Raw genomic sequence first — 13,558 nt, 5'->3', positions numbered from 1 at the left:
TGAAAATTAACATAATCTTTGTAGGCGTAAAATATAAGAAATAAATATTGTGCTTTCCGAATTATTTGTAATAAGAAAATATGAATAACTAAATTAATCGCACTTCTTATATTATATGCTTACAGTACAAATTTTATTTCGCTTAAATATCATATTGGTATTTAGAAACTCAAGTAAGAAATGCCGGATCAACTTACAAAGTTAACACAGAAGAAATAAGAAACATTGAATACTAAAGAAACTCAAGAACTACTATCTGCTAGAATAAAAAAAGCAGTCCACCTCCTCGCGTTCACTGCGCAGCCATATGTGTTCCTATCCATCATAAGGCACGCGGTGAATGCCAAGAGCGGACTCATACGCCGATTGTAATCTCAACGCTGCGTGTTATAAGAAGCACCAAGACCAATCTATGAAGAAGATAACAACAGAAGCATTGCTTGTTTTAATTTCCAATATCAATGAACTAACAGTTCCTTAAATAATGCTTATAAAATTGTATTAAAGCTAGATAATTTTGATTTTTAGAGAAATATAGTAACGACTTGTAATCGTCTCACTACTAGACAAAGATAACCTCTTCTGTTGTGGAGAAATTTAAGCGTTTTGTTTTCGTGTTGTCTACCCAACTACCAAGTTTTCGACTCCGCAATGTCAATACGTATTTCTGGTAAAAGATATTGGCTTCTAAAATAAAATAACGCAAAACGACGACACCTAAACGACACTTTTACATTTGTCTATTAGATAGTTTGAAACATATGTGAAATAATCTTGAATAGATAAAACATGTTCTTCTATAACTATAAGATTTTGTATCTCATAAGTATTAGTTTTGTCATAAGTTTTTGTTATGGAAGCTATCTACATTGTATTGTAAATAATTTATTTATTAATTTTAGTTATTAATACATGTAACTACTATTTTCACTTTAGTTGAAATATATTTTGGTGTTCAACAATAACTGCAATTACATATATAACCGAATTTTACTAGTCTCATTGTTTGTTTTAATCAGCTTTACTTATTAAGGTCATTCATTTAATTTAGCAAACATTTTAAAATCTTTATAAGAGTCAAACAGTGAAAGGACCGTGACGTCATATACTTATAGTCAAAACCACCATCGTGACTCGCTGCCATTGCTTGAATTTTTTTAACAGAATATAATAAGACTAAAAAACATTACATTTATATAGAAATTTAAAAAAAAGATTATTCAAGTGAATTATGTAAGTACTCATATATTACTTAATAACTATTGACGCTTGTTGCGCGTAGAAACGTAATTATAACGAAACTCCCTGTTACGCTTACAAATGATACGATTCAAATGTTTTGTTAGAATCTAACAGACTATAGTGGGTAACATACAACATATCGATATTTGTTATATTCTTTTTTAGACACGCTGTGTGTGTTAATATATCATCGGTGTGAGAGATGTACCTATTACGTGTTACATACCTACGTCACATACATAAACGCGTAAGTTACACGTGTGTGAGTTACATTGTTATACAACGTAAAGTCGGTCAATTACCTTGTTCCAAATAAAAGGAGCGAATTTGCAAATGAAATATGCAATGTTTGTGCCATTCGTGACAGCAATATTGGATCGAAGCTAAAGCTACATCAACTTTATTATAATTTTATAATACATTTAAAAAAATAACCTACCCAGCTGTAGGTATAAATAGTGAAAGTTAAACAATAAAAAAAATTAAACTGCACAAAATATAAAATATCTACATAATATATAAAAACACTATTATATAAAAATGTTAAAACTTGATTTCTCACTTTATATTCTTAAAATATAAAAATAATGAAAATAGATTTTTCACTGACTATTTCTAATGCAACTAAGTAACGAGAAATAGCAACGGCCGAATAACAAAGATCAACAAATAACTGATTTCGTTTAAAACATATACATTTACGACTCTCATACGATACAACCCACGCCATATATTTTATTCAACATTACGAGGGATTTAAAATTCGAAGTCACTTTAACGACTGACATAAATGTGAACACTGTTTGTGTACTGAGTCTGGATGTAATTATCTAAAGTATGTATTTACAAAAGAAAAATAGTATATGTAGTATATCAGTTGTCTGGTTTCCATAGTACAAACTCTGTACAAGCTTAATTTGGAATCAGATGGCCGTTTATGAAAAATGTCCCGGGATATTATTATTATTACTGTGTGACATTTAAAACATAATCGTGGGTTAAGTAACAACTGTTTTATTTATTGATTATTTATTGATTAGGCATAACAATTTACAATTAATATAAAAAAAGTGAACGGTGAGCAAACATAATGGCCATTGAATACGAATTTTACTAGTTTATAACCAATGGTATATACATGTATTCCAACAAATCTTGTATAGATTGATGATAATGTGATATGATAAAACTGTAACTAATCGCTGCCTGTATATGTAAGATATATAAATAAAACTTTTATCAACACAACAAAAAACCCAAAACAACAAAAATTCTAACAATCAGTTAGAATTTTTGTCTGTTTGTTTGGGCGTTTGTGCGCGCTTAGAAACGGCTAAACTGATTAGAATGCGGTTTTCACTAATGTATAGCGGCAAACATCTTATACTTCATTTAAAGTTTAGTGTTTGTTTTATTTCAATCGGTTTATAAATAAAAAAGTTATGTTAATTTAAACAATTATGTCGAACATTTATTCGATAAAAATGCTATAAATAAACTGTTCAGTTGAATTGGCTGAAACTTTAGGTACCTATAAATAAAAGTCTGTAATATGATGATCTTACTGGTAGTACTTTGTGCAAGCTGATCTGAATAGGTACCTCATAAGATATTCTACCGCAAAACAGCAGTACTTTGTATTGTTGTGTTCCGGTTCGACGGGTGAGTGAGCCAGTGTAATTACAGGCTCCAGGGACATAGCATCTTAGCTCCCAAGGTTGGTGGTGAATTGACGATGTAAGCGATGGTTAAAATTTCTTACAATGTCAATGTTGTTTGCCAATGGCAATTTTAAAATATATTTTTGAAAAGGTCTTTAAAATTGGCAAACCGTAACACAACAATACAAATTTCATTATTTCTTCATGTTTTATTTAAATATATTAAATATTTTATAAAATTTTTTACTTTTTTTATACTTAGATCTAAATTGTTCCTCGCGCATGAATCCCCATCAACGACTAGCGATAGTATAAAACTACGGATAATGACAAGATTATTGAATTAACGTTCTCATAAATGTTCTATGATTACAAATTATTTGCATTTGAATCAAAGAAGATTGTATAAATGCACTCGAGATAATGACTCAAGACATGTACTATAGGAAGTCACGTAGCGTCCGTGACCAAGGTCCATCGAGTTTATCTTGTATCTCCGGTACGTGTTATAGGAAATAAATTGATGCACGAGTGTCGTTACTGAAAGATTGAAGTTTTGGAAAACAGGGACCAAAAATTATCAAAAAGTATAATGCTGCTATTTATAATACCAAATTATCGACAAGATAACATTTACTATTTATTTAGATAGTTCTTCTAAAAACTGAGAAACTTTAATTTCTATTCTAATATACTGATAATGTATCGTATTTTTTAAAAATTATTAGATATTTATTTTATACATGTAAAACTTTCAGCTATTCAAAGGAACGGGCTGTCTCCTATCCTACACTACTTATGCTGGTAACAAATGCCTGGTAAATACGAACGTTGCTACAGAAAAGAAGGCAAAATTCTCGTAATTTTCGACCCAACGACAACTCTAGAAGGTCATCACAATATAATTAAAACAGACTTAAGTGGTAAATGCTATCTTCTTACAATCTGATTATCATATTTTAATTGAAATAAATATTTAAGTACGCTACTTTAGTATTATATTTATAAACGTTTTTGTATGTATAATGTGTTTCATATTTTTTGTACTTATATCTGTGTATATTTCTTAATTTCTTCATTTTACCACTAATATATAAAATAATAACTAATAAGAACATATTTAAATTGAAATACATTGTAGTTTTATTTATCCTATGCTTAACCTGTTATGGCTATATTATTTAATAAAGTCTATATTTTGGCATATTATTAATTCTAGTCCGATAAAACGGTAGGCGGTAGACTACGAGACGCTACCCAGAAACGCTTCCACAAAGCCCTACCTACCACCATATAAAATACAAATGCAATTTTCACTGATAATGATTGATTTGACTGTTTTTAAAAAAAATATTAAACATATGTTTTATAAGATTTGAAAGAAGATATATAAGCCGAAAAAGCCAAACACAGTTGAAAAAAAAACCATCTTAATAGATAATTTTTCTGTTACATATAATTACTAAATGGCTCGGTGGATAGATCATTATGGGAATTTCATGCTTCGGTGCAAAATTGTTTTTTGAGATAATAAACAGGATCTTTTTATCTTATTATTATAGTGTATTGTCTCATAAGGTAAGAAAAAACTTATTATTTTTAAATAGTAATTTTTGAAAGTTGTTGTTGTCGAGTTACATTACCAATGTTAAAATACTTTAAACAAGGTTATTCGAAATTAAAAAGTGAATAATTTAATTGAATATTATTCTTAATGTAATTATATAAGAAAAAAAAACAAATATAAAAAAAGCTCTATAAATTTACATGCCAAATGTTCTATAAAAGGTTCTAATTGTACGAAAACTAATTTAAATAATCTTAATATCGTTTAACATTATATAATTAATAAAATATATTATACATGTATAAAATATATAATTTGCACCAAAAGTTTCTGAAAATTTGTCCCACCCATTGTAATAATAAAATAGTGTTTTTATCGGATATATTATGCAGCTGCGATCGCACATGATAATTTTAATATACTCGTTTAATTATTTATTTGTATCAGAGTCCAACTAGTATATGGAAGGGTGAAAATGATAAGAATGGTTACGAATGTGAATCTACCTGTCATTAATATTAATTTTTGTACTAAAAGTAGTTATAGGTTGTATTTCCAGGCAACTTTTGTGCAAATGTTAGCCAAGTTTTGTCATCATTTCTGTGTGTATTTATGATTAGCTCCATCCCCACTACTGCTGTGACTGTGACAGCCTGTGAATGTCCCACTGCTGGGCTAAGGCCTCCTCTCCTTTTGGAGAAGGTTTGGAACTTATTCCATATATATTTTATAATTGTTCGGTTCAGTAGTTAAGACTTGATGACCAAAAGTGGTAACAGACTATGAGACTTACTTTCGTATTTACAATATTAGTCTGGTATTTATTTTATAGGATAAGTATGTCACGTCGACACCGTAATTATGGTAAAAAACTATATGTGAGAGAAAATATTCCCGATCCGGACTCATTTGTAGCGGGCGCTGGCCCAATTTCTACAAATACACTAAACCTCGGATAAGGTGCACAATAGTGATATAATTTAAATATGTCGTTACTATGTTATCTATAATTATAAATAAGTATAACTGAATTAAAATAAATAAATTAGCATATTTTATATGATAATTTTAGTACTAATAGTACTTAAATATAGGTACAAATATATAAATATATTAGTGTACAATATTAAAGTGCATATGTATGTTACATTGCATCTTTTTTGCATATTCATGTGTTCGACATACATCTCTTCTACTTCCTAAGGTTGATTGGCAGAGCATTCCTCTGGCGTTATGCCCGCTTTTTGTGCAATGTTTATACATATACGACTAATGTTTATTCTATGTTATTGAAAATGACAGGTAAAGGAACCAGTCCTAGGTCGATTTAAAACACTTCCGTTTTGAAAATAATGGTAACATTAAGATTTGTCAAAGATATGAATCTGGAAATAGCAGCTATTTAGGTGTATTATGCCTTTATAGGTCTATGGAAAATCGATTTATTTTAAGAACAAATGCCGTTACAAAAAAAAAACCAAGGTATATGTGAATAAACCTAACCTTACCAGTTATACTTTGGACATTTTTTTTATTATTTGAACCAACGTATAAGATATACTATTATGAACAAATATTCCAGGAAAATAAACACATGCAGTTGCTGTAGTAGGAAAAATTTTACTTGTCCAGTAAGTACAATAAATTGCTTATCATAACACTTTTATGTAAGGTGAGGGGGGGGGGGGATATGTGAGACACGCCGGCGCTGAAGGCGCCGGAATATCCACTCAAAAACAAGCGGTACCCCCTCCGTCTTTTCGGGGGACGACACGGGATCGCTTGTGCATACTACCCTGACGTCCCGAGGTTTCGACGCCCTTTTTTTTCTTAACGCTGGAAAAACGCGTTACTCGTTTCCCCCACGGGAACAGTGGGGGGGTATGTGAGGCTCGCCGGTGTCCAAGGCACCGACCGCGCCCCGAATATCGTAATACCCACTAAAAAACCAGCGGTACCCTTTCTGTCTTAACGAGGAGCGCCACGTGATCGCTTTCGCATGCTACCGTGATAGGTTTCGACACCCTGACAAACGAATTGGTCACGTATTTTTATTTTTCTAAACCTCTTTTGCGCAGAATCTGCGACTGAAATATAAAGATACAAATGTAAACAATTATAATAAAATAATAATAAGTATATTAAATACTACGAGAAAATGTTAATATCGACAAAAAAAAACTTGAAAAAAGCATGGAAACAAGTATCTGAAGAATAAAATATTATGATAAAAAAACAATGAATTTACAAAGCTGGAGCAGATAGCTAACTTATATGATCAGTGAGTTGAATGTCAATATTTTATCGGAGGTCACACTAGTAATATCGAACGGCGATTGATACCTCATTCTCATAGCAAACGTTATCTACATCTTGATTTCTACAACATGTTAGAGCGCTGAAGTTGTATCTCTACTGATAACAGCGAGGAAACGACTGATAATAAACTATTTTGATAACAGAACTCGAATATATTACATTTTATAATACAATTTACTGCTATTGTGTGATTTTAGATTATAATCGATTTATTTCATATTTAAGGTATTGCAATGGATCAGACTTCTGTCAGTTTAAACCTTGACAATTCTGCATGTTTTCAGGTCTCCAGTCAGGTCGGTTATATTTTTTGTAATAAAGGAAGGCCGACGAGCCACATGTCATCGAAGGAGCATCTGTTGTATATGAAATCTTTTGCCCATCGACATTAAAAAGTACAGCTAGAATATAACTCTCTACAATGTCGAGCGTCAACGACCATTATAACTGTGATATCTTCCCTCTAATTGTACTGGTCTTCAATAAATTTAAAAATATTTGCGCTTCAAATTGAACGATTAAAAAATGGTAACTGTGTATGTGTTTGCAGAAAAAAATCGCACCAAAACAAATATATGTTTGTTTTCTAAAATAATCATATCTAATCCTAAAAAATAACAAGAAAAAATATAACTTTGTACTTATTTTTTATAATATATATATTTATAAATTATATATGTAATCGTTTCTAATTAAAGATTAAAAAATATCTTAATTTCTTTGACTCAATAGGTAAATATAAGCTATTATCAGTATTAGTTATATTGTTAATAACGTATTGTTCATTATTTAAGCGTATTCATGTTAAGGTGGCTTTAACACATGTTTTAAAATTAACGGACTCGGCGTCTGCGATCACAATATTGGTCTACTTCAATTTTATAAAGTTATGTTTAGAAATAATGACTTTATGATTGAAATTATTTAACTTGTATATATATCTCCTTAAATAACAATTTTAATGTGAGATATATTTGTAAAAAAGGCGTAGTACTTATTCCACCACGCATGCACACACATACATTCATTTCTTCACGATGATTTTCTTCACGACGGAGGAATAGATGACATTAAAACAAACTATACACATGAAACACTTTTTCAACCGAGAAATCGTTGATTAAGCTTTACATTTTTTAACTGCAGGCCCATGTTAAAAGGAAAACCACCTTGCATTTGCTCGATATTGCATTACCTGCCCTTTTAATATTATATATAAAATATAGTTATTGAATCTGCTGAATAGGTTTACTAATTTGTCGTATTAGTTTTTAAACATTAAGGTTTTATCAAACTATTGTAACTTCACGATAATGTGTTCAAAAAGAGGATAAAATTACATTCTTTTTATTACATTCTTAATAAAAATGTTGTACCGAATTTAAATTTTATGTAAATAAAAAACCAAAACAAATTTATATTTAAAATTGACAATTTAAGTAATTATACTTAGTATTATTAAGTAATTATACAAGTCTCAAATATGTTTATAATTTCTATATGGTTTTCACAGCAATACAATTATAACATTTTTATAATTATTTAAATTATATTATACTAGCTGACCCCTGCCCACTTTGTTGGGCGGTACACATTTTTACTTGTAATGAAATTGTGATTGTGGTTCGGTTAGTACTGAGCGCTATGATTTATTTACTTACTGCCAAAAGTCGCGTTGACCACAACATCCGACTACCACGAAAAAGTCTTCATTTTTCGGGTTAATACATAGCCTATGACACTAACAAATAATGTAGCATTCTATTGGTAAAAAAATTTTCAAAATCGGTTCAGTATATTCAGAGATTACCCCCTACAACCTCACAAACTTTACCTCTTTATAATATTAGTATATGTAGATCAACGTAAAATTAATTATCGAGTGTGTTATTTTATAAAAAATAAACGGTAGTTTATGTTGTTATTTATTTCATTTACATAAAATAAAAAATAAAAACACGAAAATAATATTATTACATTAATACAGTTTTGTATTAATATGATAAAATTGTGGATTTAATAATATTAACCGAAAACCCGCAATAAAGGGTTGTCGGGTATTTCTACAAATTATTTATTTTAGATGTTTAACACTTTCCTCTATATATTAATTAACGAAGACAATACCTGTCCCTTTGTTTATTGATAAATACTACAAACTTTTGTAATAAAGGTATCCCGATGGGCGCTATTCCATATTTAAATGTAAAAACCACATAAAATGGCTACCAAACAAACGTTGGTAAATGCGTCACATAGAAAAGAAAACAGACTGACGCTAATAGATTTTTATATTTTTTTATTATATAGGCAGGCGGACGAACAAATGGGCCACCTGATGGTAACTGGTCACCACCTGGGCCCATAGACAATGCCGAAGTAAGAAATAATAACCATTCCTTAACTCGTCAAAGCGTCACCAATCTTGGGAACTGAGATGTTATGTCCCTTGTGCCTGTAGTTACACTGGCTCAATCACCCTTCAAAACGGAACGCAACAATAAGCAGCAATACGTAGTGGAATGCTGCTTAGCGGCAGAATATATGATGAATGGGTGGTACACACCTAGACGGGCCTGCACAAAGCCCTACCACCAGGTGAATATTAATATGAAATATTAATAATACTAACCAAAACAATACATAATCGAGTTATCGAGTTATTAGTATATCGTCATAAATTCCCACAAAAACCAAACGAAAACAAAAAAATGTTTTTTATTACAAAATATATAAAACGCATTAATTTTTACCAGTCAGTAGTTTTAGTTTTTGAAGTTGATCGATACAACTACTCGTATAAGTCAAATAGTTCATACCTAGTAGTCTGATTCGCTTTGAAGAGGGTAGTCAAATAGTAAACTAAGCTAGTGAAAGAATGAAAGCAGATTAATTGTCACTATGAAAAAAAAAATGTATATGTAAAGTTAACCTTAAAAACATCCTATGCCGTTTTTTTAAAACCGAAGTAAAAGTCGATAGAAAAGAAATCAACTTAATCTAAACGGTCCAGAAACCGCCAGGGATAAACCCGACAATGTGAGTCATCCCAACGCGTAATAACAAGAAATTTCCTCAGTGCAGGCAATTTGGCTCAAATTCAATGGTTGAAGTCGCACAACGTCTGTTTGTGCATTGAGCAGTGTCTTATATAAATTTTCTTTAATGAAATTAATAATACTTATATTTATTACTTATTTACTATTCTGATCTATGTATATAGCTTACTACTGAATAAAAACTATTTTAATAAACTGTTTTATTTCATATTTATTGTGTTATGTTTGTAACACAAGATAAGCTAGTTATTAATTAGTAACCTGTCGGAAATAACCAAAAACAAATTAGCAGCCTTTTACTGAATTGGTAATTTCGACTATTGAGAATTGATTAAGTATGTAAGTACTTAAAAGTAGTTTAAGTTAAAGTATCTATCTAGAAGTTGTCATTTAGTAATTATTGTGAACCAAAACTTGTTGAAGATATGGTTAATAATAATTTAGTGCTATTTTGCAAATTACGTATTACTAATATTTTACAGTAGGAATAAAACACACGATATTCTCTAAAATTAAAAAATAATCTCAATAAGATAGTCAGTCAGACAGCTTGATATAAAGCTTGTTAATCTTTTTGGGATGGACTAACTCACACGTCTATGTGGATGGATCGGCGACTAAAGAAATAATGATGTTTCCAAAATTTTAAATGTTTACAAAACAAAACGGTATTAGGTATATATGCCTAATATATAATTATGACTCATATGTAATTTACGCAGCCATTATGTATTGCGCCTGTAATAGCTATCATATTGTCCTTTATTATATAGGTGCACGTAGGCAAAAACCAGATTTCCTTTTCAGTACATAACATATGATTGGACAAAGGAAGGCGATAATTAGTTGTGGACAAAAATAGTCGTGCAGCCGGGCCCTGGGCCAGGTGACGTCAGCGCGCCAGGGCCGCGGCGGGGCAAGACGGGCCCCGCGCCAGTGTCGCGCGCGCCGTCAGTCTGGCCGCACGCCGCCTCGCTGCCCGCGCCCGCACCGCCGCCTGCTCCTGACGCCAGCCGTCTGTCGCCGCCTCCGACGCCTCCGACGCCACCACTCACCCTCCGCACCCGACGCACCACCCGTGAGTACTAGCACCCCTAACCCTACGTTATTTACTCGTCCAAAAACCACTTTCGAGTCTATGCACCGCGGTAACGGCCGATGCAGGTTTCACTTCTGGCACACCAACCATCCGATGGATGCCCGCGCACGTCGTAGCTCTCTCTTCCTATTAATTTTACACGTAAATAGCTAGTTATTGGTTCACGAGACCTAGATTTCTTATATCGGTAACGAAGAGCGTGGCAACCTTGGCGCATCGTGCAATGCAGCGGGGACCTTGCAAGTCACGCGTCACAGTAACCTCGGCTCACGCCGTGCTCGTGCCGCTACAGTGACGTCTCAATAACTATCTTAATTTCAATCTAGCGCGTTGGACGTCATGCATTGCTCTTTGGACGAGTACAGAACTGAACAAAGGCACACTTAAATACGCAATGTATTATTGTGCATACTCGTCGATCGTAATTTAAAGAATATAATTATGCTCGATTGTAGGGATATGTTGATAGACGTGTATAATATAGCGAATACAAACAGCTGACCGACCGTCAACGTAGTTTTTAACAGATAAAAAATAAGACGCGGTCACTCAAGGACGGTCAACAACTATCGAGTGGTATTTCCCGTTTAACGGGCACCAGAGTGAAACACAAGTGACGTGCAAACGACACTAGTCATTACCGGCGCTAATGTATCTTTAAAACACGTAACTTGTGGGTCATACTTCGGCTAAGTAATATCGCAGTTTAATGTGCGCTGTGTTAAGGGGCCTCAAGCCGCGTTTCCCGAGTTATCGCACTGGAAAAACACGCCACATTTTATCGTGTGCTGTGTTCACTATCAGCTGTTGCGAGCGATGCGGTGTGCGGTCGCCAACACGGTTAGTCATTGTTGTTTACGCGAAAATCGTCTTTATTACATCCAAGTCAGAATGTTCATAATCGAATACAAAATATTTGCAGCTGACCAAAACTACGTCAATCGGTATAATCTATTTACATTACAATAATATGTAGTTTACTTATAGAGTATTTAATATTTACTACTTATTCATTTTTATTCTTACTATTACAGAGCATTCATTATTATTACATTTTAAAATTAATATATTTTAAATAATATAAAAAATGAAATAAAAGAAATAATTAAATAAAAAAGGGCAAATATAAAATTCATCAAAATCTTTATTAATTCAAAATAAATCAATTATGTATTTATTTATGAACTTTCGTGACGATAATATATCGAATGTGAGTGTATAAAATGTTCAATACTACTAAAATAGTCGATAAACAGATTCTGAATCAATAAAAAAAAAATACAATATCTTTTTATATTTATATTAAAAATTTTACTCATATAACGCATATTGCCTGAATAAAGATGAGCCTTATTTACATATTCATAAATATTACTTCGAACTTACATTGAACATAGCCTCTAAAATAGCTCTAACGACGTCGCCTCGAGCCGACATTGGTCGCAGCTTACAAAACCGGCCGATAGGCCACGGTTACTCTTCGTCGAACATCACAGATGTCATGTGTACATTTAATATTAATGAAAAATAAACAGCTTATTATTACTTGAAATGTATTCATTTAATGTATATATATTTATTCCTTAATGTTTATTATTATTATATTTAAATGAAATTTAAAAATAAATAATTTGCTAAGTTAAGCATGATCAATAGACCGTGGCCTCATTTAACATTGTGACACTCACTTACGCAAGACTGCCTAAGTTTGACAAGCGGCTATGAGACCGCCTTTTTTAATTCATATACACATGTACATAATATGAATATACCAAATTCTATCTCGTTTCAGACAGTCATGGTACGGAAATACGAAAGAATGAGTGGACGCCAATCCTGGAGTGAAGAAGAAATGGCAAAAGCCGTGGCAGCCGTGGTGTCCGGCAAAATGGGCTACAAACTCGCCGCCAGGACCTACCACATACCACGATCCACACTCCAAAGGCGAGCTAGTAAAGTACGCTATCAACAACCTGATGACCCGAAGCCACTAATGGGACACTACAGACGTGTATTCACAGAAAGTCAAGAAAAAGATTTAGTCGGCTATATTAAGAGTATGGAAAAATTTTTCATGGGCGTTTCCAGAAGAGATATAAGAGAGCTTGCATTCCAATATGCCGAAGACAACAATCTCAACCACCCTTTTGATGTTAATACTCGAATGGCAGGCGAAGATTGGGTCAGAAACTTTTTGAAAAGAAATCCAGAACTGCTCCACAAATCAGAAAAAGATTATGAGCTGGAACCGGTTAACTTCGATCAGTTCTACCACTTCATGTGTCAATCATCATGATCGCTAACGCTCAGGCTACTTAGTCTTAATGAAGGTCACGGTGAAACCCACCTAATAGAACCTCAAAGTTATAATAATTGTGTACAATACAGTAGGTAACAATCCAAGTTGAAGATTTACCTACGGGTTAGGCTAATTGTAACTTAACAAAGGAATGGCGAAATACACATAGATAATTTTTTTAAGACTTAATTGAATACGCTCCACAAATAATATGTAGGTAATTAAAATATTTAAATTATTAAGAGCCTAGCTCTGATGATATTTATAGCCAATAGATTTTTTATTGATGATATTCCATTCTTTTAATGACTT

At 32.3% G+C, this 13,558-nt stretch overlaps 1 protein-coding gene across 1 annotated transcript in view; it reads left to right on the top strand.

The window, feature by feature from the left end:
• The first annotated feature begins 10,710 nt into the window (after nt 1–10,710).
• The window catches only part of LOC126780873 (uncharacterized), a 3,837-nt gene continuing 989 nt past the window's right edge, over nt 10,711–13,558 (top strand). The window contains exons 1-2 of the mRNA XM_050505538.1: nt 10,711–10,926; nt 12,744–13,558. The exon at nt 12,744–13,558 is cut by the window's right edge and continues 989 nt beyond it. Of these exons, the coding sequence (XP_050361495.1) occupies nt 12,746–13,243 (498 nt within the window). The 5' untranslated portion in view covers nt 10,711–10,926; nt 12,744–12,745 and the 3' untranslated portion in view covers nt 13,244–13,558. The remainder of the gene's footprint in view (nt 10,927–12,743) is intronic.

The sequence above is a fragment of the Nymphalis io genome, chromosome 3, assembly GCF_905147045.1.
Source record: "Nymphalis io chromosome 3, ilAglIoxx1.1, whole genome shotgun sequence".
Classification (NCBI taxonomy): domain Eukaryota; kingdom Metazoa; phylum Arthropoda; class Insecta; order Lepidoptera; family Nymphalidae; genus Nymphalis; species Nymphalis io.
The sequence above is the reverse complement of the archived record's forward strand: the minus strand, read 5'-3'. Positions and strand labels throughout refer to the sequence as shown.